The sequence below is a fragment of the Alligator mississippiensis genome, chromosome 1 (assembly GCF_030867095.1).
Source record: "Alligator mississippiensis isolate rAllMis1 chromosome 1, rAllMis1, whole genome shotgun sequence".
In the NCBI taxonomy this organism is placed as follows: Eukaryota; Metazoa; Chordata; order Crocodylia; family Alligatoridae; genus Alligator; species Alligator mississippiensis.
This window is the reverse complement of record NC_081824.1, coordinates 44,042,682-44,061,024: the sequence shown is the minus strand read 5'-3', so window position 1 is coordinate 44,061,024 and position 18,343 is coordinate 44,042,682. Positions and strand designations below refer to the sequence as shown.

The 18,343-nt window shown below is 39.0% G+C and overlaps 1 protein-coding gene across 1 annotated transcript in view; it reads left to right on the top strand.

The window, feature by feature from the left end:
- Window positions 1–18,343, top strand: part of CSMD1 (CUB and Sushi multiple domains 1) — a 2,292,800-nt gene that overhangs the window by 2,240,559 nt on the left and 33,898 nt on the right. Inside the window, exons 59-64 of the mRNA XM_019488443.2 lie at window positions 5,186–5,365; window positions 6,586–6,759; window positions 8,940–9,113; window positions 11,996–12,069; window positions 14,946–15,057; window positions 17,329–17,508. Coding sequence (XP_019343988.2) covers window positions 5,186–5,365; window positions 6,586–6,759; window positions 8,940–9,113; window positions 11,996–12,069; window positions 14,946–15,057; window positions 17,329–17,508 — 894 coding nt within the window. The remainder of the gene's footprint in view (window positions 1–5,185; window positions 5,366–6,585; window positions 6,760–8,939; window positions 9,114–11,995; window positions 12,070–14,945; window positions 15,058–17,328; window positions 17,509–18,343) is intronic.

Genomic DNA, 18,343 nt, shown 5'->3' with positions numbered 1-18,343 from the left:
TGCTGGCACAATTTTGTGTCTGTGGTAGCAGCAGCTATTTTTTTGCCCTCTACCCATCCCTACAAGTTGCACCCCCTCCCCCAGTTATCCTGCCTTAGTCACACTACTGTATAAATGAAAGCTGTGCAATTGAACAAAACTGTGTAAATGAAATTTGAAGTACTGTTGCATCATCAATGAGCAGATTAGTATTCATGGGGTAAGACCATGCATATGGGTTGTCATAGGCGACTGGTAGGGGGTGCACAGGGGTGCACGTGATCCCCCCTAGTGGGGCCAGTGCTCCTCTGGACGGCCAACACTGATGCTGCCGGTAGGGCTGGTGCCTCCCCCTGACAGGGCCGCCACCATCAGCGGCTTCTGTTGGTGCCCCCCCCACCCAGATTCAGGAGGCACCAGTCACTCATGTGGGTTGTTACAGTGAATATACTGCAAAACTCTGCACCCCTTTTATTATGATAACCTTTTTATGTATTCATGCCTTAAGAAGACAACCTTGAAGATAGGCAAAACAGCTGCCTTTAGAAACAGAAGAAACTTGGTTCTTCTGAGGGGCATAGTCACCAGGTCCTAGTAAGAAAAGTCAGAAATCTCCTAAAGGTCTGAAGATCTCTGTAAGTCTTGTTGGCACCTCTCATTATTCTGTCTCAGGTTGAACGTTATATGTCTCTTCACCTTTGAGAATCTCAAAGACACCTTTCTCCTTCCTCACGGTCCAACCAGTTTTGATAGCCTTCTTTAATATTCTTTGAATACCACCCATCCAAATCCAAAAAATTCCAAGTGACCTACAGTGTCAGTTCTCTTTAAACCACTGTTTTTCTTCTTTATGGGGAGGCTACCACTGACAACCAATGAAAACCATTACAGTCCCGCATGTTTCCTTGTTACCAGGCAGATCAGACATATGGTCTTGCCTAGGTCTGTAAGAATATTCATTCTCCTATTCAGCCTCAAAGGTCATGTCCAGATGAGTATGGCTGTGTGGTATGTGGCACTGCAGACCTGTCTGTGGTACCACCCGCTGCATATTCAGGTGTTCTCCGTACTCCTACCTTGCAGTGCAAAGTGGAGTTTTTGACCCTGGGAAATTCCCAGGTAAAAAAAACCCACACAGAAAAAAAACATGTGTAGCAGCACGTGCCATGTAGTGGCACACGTGGTAGCAGCATTCATTGCCCAAAACTGGAGCCTGGCCTGCTGGAGCCATGCTTCAGCTGGCAGCCAGCCTCCTAGTTGCAATCTGGCTGCAGCTCCCCAAGGCCCCAGGTCCCCAGGTAAAGCTGCTGGGGCCAGCACAGTTGTTGGCCCTGGCCTCGACTACTCCACCCTGAGTAATCTGTTGAGCACCAGAGGTCATGTGGCACAGGTGTTCCTTAAGGACAAGAAGCAGTGTCACAAGGTATGTCACTGCTTCTTGTCCATGGGGAAACAAATGTCTATGCTAGTACAGATGTGGCCAAAGGGTGTATCTACACATGCGCCTGACTGTGGAGTTGACTTATTAGCTCTTCAGTAACCTGTCACCATCTACATGTGTGCTGATTTTAGGATGCAGTAAATTAGTTAACTCTACCTTAGGCTGTACTGTCCAGGACAAGTCCTATCCTATGGTGCAGTAAATTACACTGCCACAATGCACATGTAGAAGGTGACCAGGACTGGTTGGGGCTGCCTGATGGCTAGCCCCTCATTGTAGCACCATTGTAGGACCTTTGGGGTCCCAGCCAGCCCCAGCACCACCTGATGCCATGACCTGGAGTCTGGGGCTGCCCACCCCCCCAAAGCTCCTGGTAGCTCATGGCTGCTCCATTCCAGCTCAGCATGCTGCAGTCCCAGGTGCATGTGTAAATGCTCTACCTGGGATCAAGAAACTCTGCGGTAAACTGTGCTGGAGTTTATTTCTTTGCTCTAATTGCATGCATAGATGCACCCTGAAATAACTGTTTTTTTTTATATTCTGAGAATCCAAGAAACGTATCATTATAGACCAGTGATTCTCAACAAGGGTGCTGAGTCACTGTGGGTGTCTAGAAATCCTTTAAAGGGTGTGGCAGGGTGTCACACAATATTAGAACTGTTAGGCATGCAAACATGATTCACAAGATAAACCGAAGTCTCTGGCTTGTGGTGGTCTTTCTCAGTTCTTTTGGAACAGAAGAATTGCTCTATTATTTTTCTGTAGTCAAAAAAAGAGTGAAAACTAAGAATTGGCATTTTCCAAGGGATGCCTTGAGACTATTGAGATGTGCCTTAAGACTCTTGAGGGGTAGAAAGTTTAAGAATCACTGCCATAGACAATGGAGTTCTAGTGATTATAAAAATGTAGTATTACATACAAGCAGATCATCTTCAAACAACTTTCACATGCCTTTTAAGGATTCTTTTCATGTGAAACGGTTAACACATGAGGTTCAGTCACTTTTTAATCTCAAAGTCATAGAATAATTATAGAACAGAATGAGAACTTTTATTCCTAGTTCTGGACTTGAAATTGTTATACTCCTTTGTCCCTACCTTCAAGTTAAGGATGCTATCACTGGTTTCCTTATGTCCACAAGATACAAGTATTAGTCTCCTGCATGCCCACTTTTACATAGCCATCCATGTTCCCAGAAAATACCTCGGTTTTGACAATCTCATAAGAAAGTCTCATTAATACACTGGAGAAATGTAGGCTACTTAGAACTGCCATCAGAGACATAGAAACAGCAAAATAGAGCTAGAAGAGATCTCAGGGGTCACCTAGACCAACACCCTACTTGAGATAGAACCATTTCTAAATCATTCCAGAAAAGTGGCTGTCTAACTACTCCTAAAAACTTCCAAGGATGGAGATTCCACAACCTCTGTGGGTAATCTGTTTCAGTTCTTAACCACAGGGGTCTGTTTTGAGTATGGCATTTTATTAGTGGTAGAATGCATCAAGGATATGGTTAGAATTCAAAAGAATGTTGATTAATTAAGAGAACTGGATTGTAGGTTATTGATACACAGTGATAGCAGATAAGAACAATGCAGGCAAGGCAAACAAAATAACCCCCCTGATTTTTGCCAGTACACAAACTTCAACCTGTGGTTCTTTCTTGAATGTCAGATATCAGCAGCCTGGAGGTCAAGGGCTGATGCCCACCCCCTCAGTGGAGTGATTAAGATAGGCTGGTGTTATGCCCTCTGTTCATGATGGCCTTGGGTTCCCCACTCAGAGTCCCTCCTTCTATATTCTTCTCCTCCTCTGATGATGCTTCATTCCCAGGTACCATTGACTGGTCTCCCTATGCTCGTCACACTGTCCATATTCTGTTCTGTCAGAATTTTCCATTGTTTCTGAAACCCATCACATGCACACATTTTCATTTGGTCTTTTACCAATGTCTTAATTTGGGAATGCCCTGGCTCCTAATTTGGTCTATCCACCAAAAACAGAAATCCCAAGGGCTTTGCAGCTGGTCACTGTGACCTAGCCAACATAGCAAGCCTATCTCATGTTGTGGAACAATGTGGTACATGTCTTTAATTTCCCAGCCTGTGTATCCATTGGCCTCAGACACGATGTCTGCCTTGAAGGAAACTTTGTCACAAACAGCCTTTTAGAAACCAGTTAACCCTTGCCATTCCCCTAGACCTTGTTCTAATGCAATATCTAATGTACCTACAAGGCAGTTACTAAAATCAAATCTCTAAGTATTATTTTCTAGCCATCACCATGTGTTGCACCAGGGTCAACCTCAGGCTCCCAGGCTGCATTCCATGCCAATGCCACGCCCCACTCCCCACCTCCGCACCATTCAGGAGCCACCCCACTTGCACCATGTGGGCACCTCTCCATTGCTACCCTGTGCACCCATCCAGGCCACCTCTGCACCATGTACACACATCCTTCTCACCATAAGCACCTTCAGCTGTCATGGGAACACTGTGCAGTATTTCCATGCCTACAGGGGCAGGAAAGGTAGCAAAAGCCAGAGGAGGGAGAGGAAGCCCAGAGACTCTGGCTATTGTTGCAGAGAGAGCAATGGAAGGGGAGTGGTAGCTGGGCAGAACACTGGGGGCCATCACTTAACCCTTTATGAGCCTAACGTGACTCACAAATCACCATTTACACAGCCATATCCTAAACCAGAGGTTGTCAACTGGGAGTATGTGTACCCCTAGGGGTAATTGTAAAGGTCACAGGGGGAACACATGGCTCTTACCTAGGGGTGGGGCAGTGCTGCCAGCCCCACATGGCATACTGTGATGCCTCCCTGCCCCACACCCCAGCTTGCTCTTCTGATTGGCTGCTGGGCTGCTGTCCTTGGCCAATAGCCAAGGGCAAAGATGCACCCCTGTGCGGATGGATGTTGGGCAGGGGACTCACACACAGCAGCCACCACTGCCTCCCAGAAGCAGGGCCGGGAGGGACAGGTTCCACCTGCCCAGATGGACATGGAGGAGAGGCTCGCATGCAGCCACTACCGCCCCACCCCATGGCACTACCGCCACCACAAACCACGTTTCCATGGTGAGTGACATGTGCAGTTCTGTGGGCTGCTGATGGGCAGTGTACAGTTGGCCGCATGCGAGGCCCATCAGCAACCTGTGGAGCCGCATGTACAACCAGCTGTGGAAAAGTGGCACATGGCAGCAGCCGTGGGTGGGTGTGGGGACAGCTGCCACCTGTGAACACCAATCCCCCCCACTCCCCTGCATCTGGCCGCTGCCACCAGAAGGGATACACTAGTTTAAAAACATTGAAAACCCCTTTCCTAAACCATAGATGCAGAAGTGTTCATGTTGTAGCCCTGTCAGATTCCAATTAATCTTGCTCAATATCGTGTCATCAACATCTCAGACTCTGGAAAAACATCTAATTTATGATAAGGAAACAAAAAGAAGCTTCCTGTCTCAGTTACATTGCTATAAATGCAATAACTCTATTAAATCCAATAATGTTACATTTTAATACATGTACAATGTTGTAAATTATTGCAGAATTTGATCCAGCAGAGTTGAGTCCTTTTGAATAGAAAATAAGTTGTTAATATAAGCATTTTCATCTTATACTGTTTAATATAAAACTTCTTGATCAGTTCCTCTTCTCCTCTTGTAGTCTAGCAAAAGGATCATTTGGGTGCCTATGTATGCCTAATGTTGTTTTTACGGTTTTTGAAAAAGAATATATTTTTTCTTTTTTCTTCACCAGTGATCAGCTGTGGAGATCCAGGTGCATTAGCAAATGGTATTCAATTTGGAAATGATTTTACCTTTAATAAGACTGTCATCTATCAGTGTAACCCTGGCTATTTGATGGAGCCTGCCAGTTCATCCACTATACGCTGTACAAAAGATAGCACTTGGAACCAGAGTAAACCAATCTGCAAAGGTTTGCTTTTTCACTTAAGTAATGTAAAACTACTATTCTGAGTTTGTATGGAATCCAGTAGTATATTTTTACTATTTATGTTAGAGAAGAATTCACATAATTAAAATGAAAACCATTAATATTCTAAGACACGTTGATAAAAGCTTTAGACCATATATTTTGTGCCTTTTAGTAAGATGCAGGGAAGGGGCAGACTGAATACCAGCATACTGCAATTTATTAGAACTAGATCTATATGTAAAAAAGTATTAGTAGAGCAGTAGCTTAAAAATACAAAGGCAAGATTCATGCCCACCTTTTCAGTGCACTGCATTAGTTAAAAAAGCCCGCGGGACATAACACCAAGTTTTTGGTGGAAACAGGATTCCCATGGCAAAGGTACTATGGAAAACATCTATAACACTTCCTTCTAAGCCCCATTATGAGCTGTGGGATCAGGGGGTTCTGGAGAATGAGGCAGAATCTAGTGACAGTATGAAATTCTGGGTAGTACTGTAGCCCAGGAGACAGCCTCAGATAATGGAAAACTGGACAGCCAGAAGCATTCCCTGTAGTTTAAATAATCCAGGATTAAATGGATTTACCAAATCTACAAATTATAAATTCAGAGGCTTGATTTAGGGTCTAACTTATTAATTAAACTTTGGATTATGCAGTTGACTGACTTGTTTATGTATTATGCTGTTGAAGGCAATGGTTGGATTATTTTACATTTGCTTTGTGTGTTGAAAGAAGCAATATTTAGCAATCAAATCCTTTAAAAAAACAGACAACATTTGTTTGAATTTCCATAATTTTCAGTACTCTCTGGAAATAAACTATTGGCCCTACATAGTTAAGGGCCCTACATAGTTACGTACTATAAAAGACTTAAAAAAAAAATGTAGGTACATAATTTCTACTAATGTCAATAGCTGTTGTGTGATTCAGGCCATAGAGGACTTTAAAAATGGGAGCCTAAGTGAATAAAAGCAGGTTTAAAAGTTTTAGGATTTGCTCTTTACGTATTGCCTAAAACAGAGAACTAATAACTGGTATAAATTAAAACAAATAGTATCTGAATATTCCATTTTTAATTTATTGCTCTGTCACAACTTATTTGAACCTTGGATATAAATGGTACCTTTTTCCCCTTTGCATTAAAAATTACAATCAGACACAATGGAACATTTACTATTAATCTTAAAATGTATTTAAGATTCTTTTCTATGTGATGACAGCTGTCACATGTGGCTCACCTCCTCAAGTGCTACATGGAAAAGTGGAAGGATCAGATTATCGATGGGGTGCCAGTATAAGTTACAGTTGTGCAGAAGGCTATCAGCTGTCCAATACAGCTATTCTATCATGTGAAGGACGAGGTGTATGGAGGGGAGACGTACCTCAATGTCTTCGTAAGTTTTGTTGTGGTAAATTGCTACTATATGATGTTTAGGGTATATTACCAGCTACCTCAAGCTACAGTCTCTTCATTTCTCACAAAAAGTAGAGTTAAGAGGGACAAATATAGGACATGAGCTATTAGAAGAACAAAGAAGAGGCAGAAAAAATAAAATCAAGAGACTCCCTCATCGAAACAAAGAAAAAGAGGATAGATAAAAAGAATGTAATTTCAGTGGTGCCAATGTCTTCTGAGACTCAGTAACAAATCCATACCTAGAATGAAATAATGGCACTAAGCTGCTTGCTATAGCAGGTACAGATGGAAGACAGAGATTCTGATTATTCAATTCTGGTTACTTAAGATCCCCTGCAACCTTATCTGATCCCATGGCTTTGCACCACTTTTTAGTGGGCAGAGAAATGCATCCTCACCTCAACTTTTTATTCTCTGCTCAGACTTGCATTCCCAGCTGTCTTTCTGATAGCTGTACTGCATGCCTGGTACAAGCTGGGGATCAATAAGCTAAGCAGCAGCTCTGCAGAAAAGGACCTGGGGGTTACAGTGGACAGTAAGGGGAATATGAGCCAACAGTGCGCCTTGGTTGTGAAAAAGCCTAACAACCTTAACAGGAGATCAAGGGAAGTGATTACTCCCATTTATTTGGCATTCATTAGGCCACATCTGGAGTAACATGTCCAGTTTTGGGCCACCCACTACAGAAAGGATGTGAACAAACTGGAGAGAGTCCAGAAGAAGGCAACAAAAATGGTTAGGGGGCTGGGGCATATGACTTTTGAGGAGTGGCTGAGGGAACTGAGCTTATTTAGTCTAGGGAAGAGAAGAGTGAGAAAAGATGTAATAGCAGCCTTCAACTACCTGAAGAGAGGTTCAAAAGAGGATGGAGCTAGACTGTTCTCAGTGGCAGCAGATGACAGAAAAAGGAGCAATGGTCTCAAGTTGCAGCAAGGGAAGTTTAGGTTAGTTATTAGGAGGTTAGTTATTAGGGAAACATTCTCACCAGGAGAGTAGTAAAACACTTGAACGGATTACCCAAAAAGATTGTGAAATCTCCATCCTTGGAGGTTTTTAAGGCCCAGCTAGACGGATTCTTAGGTGGGATGATATAGTTGGGGATGGTCCTGCTTTGAGCAGGGTGTTGGACTAGATGACCTCCTGAGGTCCCTTGCAACCCTAATTTTCTATGATTCTCTGTTTGTATGTCTTAATGACAATACAAGTCAAGATATCTGAAAATTGAACTTATATTTCTTCCTGAATTTCTCATTTTTCTATTTTCTGTTGACAGGTTCACCCTCCCTAATCCTTTAACTCATAACTTTAGTATATTTTTTTTATTCCTTTACCTCCTTTTCTTTTCACTGTTTTCTTTACAACCTCTCCAACATCTGTCTGTCATTTATTCTCCCTAATGAACTCTTGTCTAAGTGTTGTCCCTCACCTCTACTGTTGAAATGTTGTCTTTGATCCCTGGCCTCTTTTCAGTGCTCCTTTAATATGCCTAGGCCACATCTACATAAGACACTGACTGTGAAATAGCCCATGACTACTGCATAGTAGTGTCATGTGGCTGAAAGCATGATACAATGTCACTGAGAGTTAGTAATGAGCTACTGCACAATCAGTGTCACAAAAAAGCTGTTCAGTGATGCTACTGTGCACTAACACCAGTAACGACTGCAGAATCAGCATTTTGTATAGCTGCAGCCCTAAATGCTTGAGCTACGCTGAACCACCATATCAAATACACACAAAAAGTTTTTCCACTGACTTAAATGGAGGCAAGATTTCCCCCCTATCACTACTGGTTTTACTAATATGGAATTGGGTCACATTTTAAGGGTCAAACACTAAAACAGGGAAGCTTTGGCAACAAGACAATACTTTCAAAGATACTTACATAAATTCATTTTAATCACTTAATTCAAGGCACCTATTTTGTGTGTGTATATTGTGAATATAATTCCTAAGAATGGTGGAATTTAGTTATGAGCACCATTATGAATATAGTGTATTGACGTTTGTACTTGGTCTCTGTGCATAATAGTAATCAGCAAGTAATAGCATCCGATTCCCTTGTAACACCAATAATACATGCCAAATGTAAACATTAATTGCACTGTGCTTTATTTTTGGAACAACTCTCCTCTTCCTTTTCTTTTTTTTTAATAGCTGTATATTGTGGAGATCCTGGTACACCAGCAGAAGGACGTCTTAATGGAAAAAGTTACACCTACAGATCTGAAGTCACTTTTCAGTGCAAACCCCCCTTTATCCTGATAGGATCTTCAAGAAGAGTCTGTGAAGCAGATGGTACTTGGAGTGGAATTCAGCCAGCATGCATTGGTAACAATTACTGTTACACGCCATTTTTAGTTATGTGGTTTCTAGTCAAAATAGTCTAGATCAAGCACCAACAGCAATCAATTGGCAGGCCTCTTTAACAGACCTAGCTCCAAAAGCATGCTGCTGCTGCTTTCCTCCCAGTGTTGTTGCACCCCACACTGTGAACCTACCACAGAAATGCTGCAAACATCACCAACCACCGAACTGCCACGAATGTGTGGGCTTTGCAGGTCAGGTCCAATTGCTTGGTGGTAATCCATCTGGCAACCATAACTTGTCAACCCATTCTAGATAATACTGTGCCAACCCTGCAGCCCCAGAAGCTGACACAAAAAACAAGGAGGAGTTACTACTTTTATATAAACAATCACAGGGGTTAGGGTCACACACCAATGGGTGAAGAAAAATCAACACAGTGGTAACATATACTTAGCACCTTAATTCTGCCCCCCTCCTGCAACCTCTGGAGGTGTCCCGCAAATAAGTCTAGAATGCTCAGACAGCAGCTTGGAGCCACCCCCAAGTCTGAATCCAGATCCTTCAGTCCACAGTCCCTGGCTGACCAAGCTCCACTGTGTACTCCTCTGTGTAGGGATGACCAGGTACCACCTGAATGCTGCTCTGTCTTCCCTTTACTGGGGGCTTCTGGGATTTGTAGTCCAAATTAAGTCAGCACAACTCTGCAGACTTCCGCCTAGTTCCTCCTGCTGTACATACATTACATTCATATTAGAATACATTATTTTTTGATAAATCTAACAATGGGCTTTCCAAATACAAAAACTTCTATGTATAAGTTCAGATCAGGATTAATAGGTTTTACTGAGAGTACATCACTTTGAAGATAAATACAATTCTGTTTAAAGCCATTAGTCAATTTAGTTCATGGTTTGCCTTGTTGGAAATAAGGAAAGTCAAGTTTACGTGCACACATATGTTCCAGCTATTTTTGGAATCATTTAGATATACAGCAAATTTTAGACTATTACAAGTCAGATCCTGTGGTTTGAGAGTTAAAAGAATTTAGAAGTGATCAAGATCAAGTCTGAAGTTAAAATGATACTTTCAAGCTTGTGAAAATTGCTTGCAAAATGACATAATTTAAAATATTAATGATAGTCAATACCTGCCTGATCTGCTGAGATTTGAAACATCTGGGTGTGCTCAGCCTCCTGTTGATTGCAGTCACAGATTTTCAGAAGGCTACAGAATCATATCAAATGAGATAATTTCTCAATACTTTAACTCTGGCTGACATCAGAATTTTGCCAATTGGAAATAGAGAAATTTTCTCAGTGATTTTTGTGAAATGGTAAAGAAATCCTCCTTGATATTTTCTGAATGAATCTACTCTAGTGTAGAACTGAACTGGCCCAAAAAGCTATAGACTTCCTTGAAAAGCTGGCACAGCAGGCCATAGCTCAAATCCAGAGAATGTGGACAGCAGGTGCGTGTGTATTCAGGAACGAAGAATAGTTTTTTGATGAAAAATATACACCTGCCTGATAATGAAGGATTAACTTTGAAGACGGTCAGGAGTGTCAGTTTCTAGTAGTTTTTCTTTCGGAAGCAATACATAACTATTCTTAATATATTGCACTCAAAAGAGTATATATATCTCATACAGCCTCCCTCATGCACCATGCTCACCCAGCTCTAGTATTATGGCAACAAAACTTGTTTCACATTAGAGCATCTGTAATATTTGAAAATGGTATTGTTAGGAGAGGAAACTTCTACTTCATTTTACTATTATCAACTGTGCCAGGCTAACTAATGATGAAGTTAAAGTCCCTTGAATGCTCAAGTACTTTTTTTTTTAACCTCATGTGTTATGTTCCCATCATTCTGCATTTTGAAAGCAGTTAGACCTTCCCTCGAAAATTAGTGCACTGTGTGTCATACTGATAAGATGATGAAAGTGTCTGACTAGAACTGAAATTGGAAATTGAGCAGGAATTAAATAACATATAACAATATAATATTATATATTGTAACATATTAAATAACATATTACTAGATTATAAAATTACAAAAATAGGTTCAGAGCATTGGAAAATGGCTTAGATGAAGTATAGGCCTAGATCCTATGCGAAGATGTAAGCACTTTATTTCAAAATTGCCACACAAAATCAGAATAGCCACACAAAAGATGATCCCTCCAGTATAGCTGGCAGCTCTTATGTAGACCTGCCTCCCATGCTGTTCACCTAGTGGACATGATAGAGCATTTCCAGATGTCATGTTAGTCAGGGAATGATAGTGGTATGGCTTGGAACAGTTGCTTTAAATCATGCTGGTGACCCAGGTGAGCAGTGTTCTGCACCCACACCCACCTCAGACACATCTGAGGCCTGGGTCTTTTTTTTTTAAAACATGAGTTTTCGAGTTGATAAAAAGGGGGTCTGCTGAATACTTTAATTGTTGACTTGCTAGGGAAAATAATGTTATTTTTCAGATATTTGACTTTACAGCTCCACAGTTCTTAGGTAAAAACAAGATGGAAAGTTGCCTCTGAATATTCCATCTGCATAATACATAATGCTTTCCTTTGATGGAATACACTATGTATTCAACAAAAGTTAAAGAGGTTAGCTCTGGAAAAATGAAGAAAATCCCAATATGGAAATGTCTACTCTGATAACAATCTACAGGAATTACTTTTAGATCATAGTGACACACTGAGAGAAAAATAAAAAGAATTGAAATATATCTCTGAAAATGTAAAGTGATGTAATACCTAATATAAAAATACACTGATGTTATCAGTAGTGGTTCTTGTATTCATTGGAATTGGCAGAGTGGTAATCTTTGCAAAGACTTTTAGGAAACTCACTCTTATAACAGTAACTATCTTCTGTGTTTTCCATTTTATTTTTTAGATCCAGCTCATAACACTTGTGCAGACCCTGGTACGCCACATTTTGGAATACAAAACAGTTCCAGGGGATATGAGGTAATGACCATTTTATTTATGAACGTACCAAATTAGAGTGCATTTGAATACAAGGCTTAGCACTGTCAGATCTTTATTTTCCGCAAAAAATCACAGGGTTTGTTTTAAGTTATTTTTAATATTAAGCTAATTGGCTTGCAGACAGGGCCACATTATGGTGATTACGTTACTCCATTTCAGGACTAACACATTCCTGAAACGTGCTATTCCTGTTAGCATAGGAGCAGGCGCAGTATGCCACAGCGCTGAGAGATGTAGATTTGCCTCAAGTGGCTTCACGTAATTAGTAAACCACATTGCATTCCATATAGAAATACAGAAACTAAAGTTGTTGTACATGGTGATAAAATTTCTCTTTGATGTGTGTCCTTATAATCTCTTTATTGTACCTGAGTTATTAGCATATTAAGTGTCGATCTTGAAAATGACTAAAAAAGTGACAGAAGTACATAAAAACATAATGGGTCAATGAAGTTCTTTGTTCAGAAAGATTAGCATTTATTAAGTAAATTCTATCAGGTATTATTTGTAAGTGTACAATTGAAGTTTACAATAGCCTCTCTTTAACAGAGTCCTCTGACTAGTACTATGAACCTATGAAACTCCTGGACTTGCCAGTTCTCTCTCAATCTGCCATTCTTGAGTGGTTTTAGCTTGTCACTTACCCTGACAAGCCTGCAACTTCAGCTTCACTCTTTCTGTATAGCTTCATTATATTGCATTTCTTCTTTCTTATTCATCTACCCACATGAGCAGTAAATTTTAGTTTTTGGATCATAAATACTCCAACACACTTTCTACCACTCCTAGTACCCTTTATAGACTTAGGTTTCCAGAGGTATGTGCTTTCATTCCTAGTTATAACAAAGTAGTAGTAACTGAATCTTGAAATATAAATGCATTCATCAAGTGAGATGGCTTTTAGGGCATCTGGTTTCAATCAGTTATCTGCTGCTACAGACTAATTTTTAGCAGGGCATGTGTGAGTACCCTCATTAGAGAAAGATGCTTTGAAGAAGAGTTATTCATGGTGTTTCTCACTTGCCTACCAGTACCATAATTCATCTTACCTGCATTTATTTTCTTCACTACTCTGACTTTCATAGATGGTTCCCTCTTTCAGACCATATTTTGATGAGCTAGATGAAGAATGTATTACCTCATTTTATTTTATAGTATGGAGAAAGAAACCAAACTCAGTTACTGGTGTGAACAAAGACACTTCATTTTTCCTTGACTTTTAAAATGTCTTCTGGACAAGAATTTCAGATTTCTTTGGTAGCCATATTGCAACTCACTGATATCATAATTGGCATTTTCTACAAGAAACTAGTACATAGAATGAGGTATATATGGGTTCTGTTTTAGACTCTTCCATAGACTATCTCTGTCTCCCTGTGTTTATAGATAGGATACTGGATAAAAAACTGTAAAACGCCGGAGTGTATAAATGCATGCCTCTAAGTTGGACCTCAAAGAAAGTGGCCTAATTTTAAGAGTTATCTGGAGTTGCAGTTGCTGAACATCTATAATAACCAATTTACCTTTCTTTAACCTATATAAAGTTATATAAGATGAATAGAGCTTTACATTTAGGGCCTGTCTTGGACAATTTTCCCTTAGTATCTCTCTAAATGTCTATTTTATTTATTTGAATGACAGTTCTTACATACCTGTGTAGTGTCTATATCCAGATCAACTTAGCCATTGTAAAACTATGTACAATCATAACTGAAAAGTATTATTATTATACATCTACTATTGTTCATTTCCATCTAGACATGTTTCTTTGGCTGGGCCCAATGATCTTCTGAGGTCTCTGCCAGCCTTACAATCTATAAATGAATCTATGAATCTATATATATTTAGATTTAACCCCTCCAGCTCTTTCCTTTCTCCTTCAGCGAAACTACCACCAACTCTCCTCAGCCAACAAAACCAATCCATAACTGGACAGCTGTTCACCCTCAGTTGTTATACCTTGAAGCCTTGCCATGGACTTTTTTTTTCAGTACCATCAATTCCATCTGTACAAAAACTTTCCCAGCAATCTCTTTCTACCACTTCCATTATGAAAAAAAAAAATCAGTTGTCAGTTTGCAAAGTCATACCCAGTTTCCATATTTTATTTTCCTCAACAGGATTCTAAAGAAAATGATTGCTTTCTTCTCTTTATGACAGTTTCTTAGAGAACAGCCTTCTTCACTTTCCGGCTAGCATTTTACCCTTCATAATAGAGGTTATATCCCACCTGATCAAAATGCAGCTTTCAGTAGTAGCTATCAGTACTGTGGTACTTGAACACCTCCAGCAGAACTCAAGTAGTAAATGATCACAAATCCAGTGCAAACAATGTATTTAAATTAAATTAATCAAATTAATTTTCTATGGATTTAATGGTAGGTGATTGCACAGGCCAGGACATCTTTTTTAACAACTGGTTATAAAATGATACATTGAGAACCATATGTAAAATACATTTATAATCATATATATTACAATAGAGATAATCTGGTGAATGAGAAATATAGCTGTATTTCAGTCCTTTGTCACACTTTCAGTTTGCTTCTGTCACACATTGGCAGGCTGAAAGGCTGAGAGGTATAGAGTGTCATCTTTTTTTTTTTTATTTCAAGTTTTCCCATCTTTTCTCCACTTCTCAGTTCCAGATAACTTCAATTTCACTGTTATGAAAGAGACCAGTTGCTAAACCTTTTATTCCATACGGAAAAATTCTAACACTGTAAAAGGCAAACTGATGACACAGAGAAAATATTTTCCTAAAATCAAGCAAGTAGCCTATAACTGTGTTGTCAAATTGATGGCAAAGGCTGATTTCCTGTTTTCTGTCATCGTTTCTACTTTTGATCCTCTAGGTTGGGAGCACAGTCTTTTTCAGATGTAGAAAAGGCTATCATATTCAGGGCTCCACAACTCGTTCTTGCCTTGCAAACTTAACTTGGAGTGGCATACAGTCAGAATGCATTCGTAAGTACTTTCTTTCTATACATTTTTGGTCACACACAATTTTTGACAGAGTAATAAATTAATACTTTTAAATCCCACAATAGCTAATATGGAATACTAATCATGGAAAAAAACTGTGCTTATCAACAGGTACAATGTATAGTTCACCACAGTTATTTCCTATTTAAAATTGTTGGGTATAAAAACAGTTCACAGTACTGCTAAAGATTAATTAATTTCAAAGTGTTATTAAGTAATTTTAGGTCAATTTATCTATGCTTTAATTGCAGAGAAAGTGTGTCTTGGCAGGATAAAAGACTGTCTTCCTCATTACTAGTTCCATTGTTTAGCGTGGTTATGCAGGTAATGCACTGTTGTGGTGCTTCTCTGCATTTCTCTCTGCAATTAATCATTAGGATTTTCTGAATATTTACATACCTACAATACATAAGATACACACATACAAGCTGAATCTAACTGACATAATGTTAGTGTCCATCTATTTTTTTAATTGTAATTAATCATATAATTTCTGATTGGCACCTATCATGAAAGAACCAGGCATAGTGAGTATATCAAAATGAGAGGCTAAACCATTTTTCTTTTTTTTTTTTTATCATCCAAAATGTCCCCATCTAGTCAGACTATTACCCTATTTCATCTTAATTTATCTTATTTGTTGTCATGCCTTCTAATGTGTATTCAGGAATGCCTGGACTTTATATAACCCATATTAATTAGTTACTCTTTCATTTTCCTTCATTGCGTCCAGTATTGTTTCAGTATTCCAAATGTTTTGTGCAGTAGACATTGGCGATACCTTTTAATGGTGCTCACAATAATTATATTAATGCTTTTGGGAAAAATTCTGCTCCCACCAGTTCAAAGTCATAACCATAGTTTCTTGCATACCACACCCCCTCAAATAAAATGCACATCTTGTTTTTAAAAGGCAGAATGTAGAAAAGAGATGTCTTCCAGAGTCATGGCCTAACATGGCTTTTTCATGAAGATACCATGAACATATCACTTCATAATGTCTTCCAGGTTCTCTCTCCCTGTCAGCAAGCATAAGGGGCACAGTTCAGGCATAGCCACTCTCAAAGTAGCAGTAATTCAACCAAACAATGCTTCTAGTTTGAGAGCAGCTGTGAAAGGGTTAACATTGGGTTGTTCTTCTGCTTACTGGCAGGGAAAGAGAAGCTGGTAGGCATTCTGAAGCACGGTGTCTTCATGCTTCTATTCCTGTCTGCTTCTATTCTGGAGAAGAAAATCAGCTTCCACACTTAAGACATGCACCTCCTTTTCATAAGGCTGATTTTGGGAAAACGGTGTGTATGGGATGCTAGTACATTAATGTAGAAATTAAGGTTGAAATTAATGTAGTTTTTTTCATTTGCACTAATAAATTGAGAGCAGAATATGGCCCCTGGTATGCAAAACAATGTTTTGCTGGGTAAAATGTTATGAACTATAAAATAAGACTAACAGTTTTCTGGGCTCTGGTTAGGGACATATTTGATTACTATTGGGATTTGCATGATGGTTGAAAAATACACTCATCTAACACAAAAATAAACCATTAGAGTGACCTTAGATTCTTACCCTGTTTCAATTAACTTTGTGATGTTACAAATGAACAAAGTGATTCAGAAAAATAGAAAAATTGGAAGTGATATGTGTTATATACAGTGTACTATGATAAAAAATCTTTCTATGGAAACAGTTTCATTTTAAGTTTACAATGAATTTATTTAGACAATAGCCCATCTGTAATCTTCAAGTTTTTCTGAGATATTGATTACAGGGGATACTTGAAGTTCTGACAGTACAATAATTCACAATACTCATTACTGCATAATTTGCAATGACATGCACCTTGGTTTCTCTTCATTTTAACTCTTTGCCTTCATAAAGTGTCCATGCTTGGAAACTATCAGAAGTAGGTTAGACATATACTTGGCTGGGATGATTTAGTCTGGAATGATCCTCCTTTGAGCAACTAGATGACTTTGTGAGGTTCCTTTCAGCCCTAGTTTCCTATTATTCCTATGATAATTACATTTCAATGTATTGTGCAGAAATAGTTTATATGAGGAGATCATCAGTTCCAACTTTCCACTACAGTGCAGCCCGAGTCTTAGTGCTATTTCTGCTCAAAGCATGAAAATTACTTGTCACAAAGAGTAGCAAGTTTTTCTAATGAAAGGCAATGAGTTAACATGTGCTTGTTCTAAATTCTGTACATAGATCCTGCAGCTTTTTCTAACTGTAAAAAAAAAACACTTTCAGCTCACGCTTGCAGACAACCAGAGACACCTGCGCATGTGGATGTGAAAGCGATAGATCTTCCTACATTAGGATACACTTTGGTATACACCTGTCAGCCAGGATTTTTTCTTGCTGGTGGATCAGAACATCGGACATGTAAACCAGATATGAAATGGACAGGAAAATCACCAATATGTAAAAGTAAGTCATTGATCAAGTGATTCACTGCATTGTACTTAATTGCATTACATTGTTTTCTTAGCATAATTCTGTTGATTTTATTGTGTATATTAGATTGATTTTGCTTATTGAACATTAACATTTAAAATCTCTAAAATGACATATAATCAAAAGAGCTTCACAGAAACAGAGAAAGCCAAACTTTTTTCAACACCAGCCTAAACTCAATGAGGAAAAACATTAAATATACAGTTAATAAAGAGAAATGAAGTAACACAAAATATCACTTATCACTGTGTATTTTTTGGTATTAAAGGCCAACTAAATAACAGAATATAACTCTTTACTGGGCACTTTTTTCTCCTTTTGTGTTTCAGTCTTTACATGTCTTCAGTGTTTAACATACATGTGTAGCAATTTTTAGTTAAAAAAAGAAATTATAAAGTTATTTCATAGCAGACTGGCTTTTAGAGTCATTGAGGCATGTTGAATAAATTACATCATTTTTTTTTTTTTATTCATGAAGGACATGCTTCTTTTAAAATCATCTCAAACAACCCAACACAAAGAAACTGAAACTAAGCCATTGGGCCAATTTCTACTTTGGTTACACCAGCATCAATGTCATATAATACCAGTAGTGTAATTCTGGATATTGAATTCTCAGAGCAGAATTTGGCCTTTTTATTTAAATATGTGTGGTTTTATGTCTCTGGGTCTTTCTGGATGTTAATGTTTGTAATAAAAAGATTATGAGATCTTGACTAACTACCTGTATATGACATTTAGGCAACAGTAGAAAAAAATTGAAAACAGTATTAATGTACAGACAACTGGTGGGTTTACTCCAAGGTTC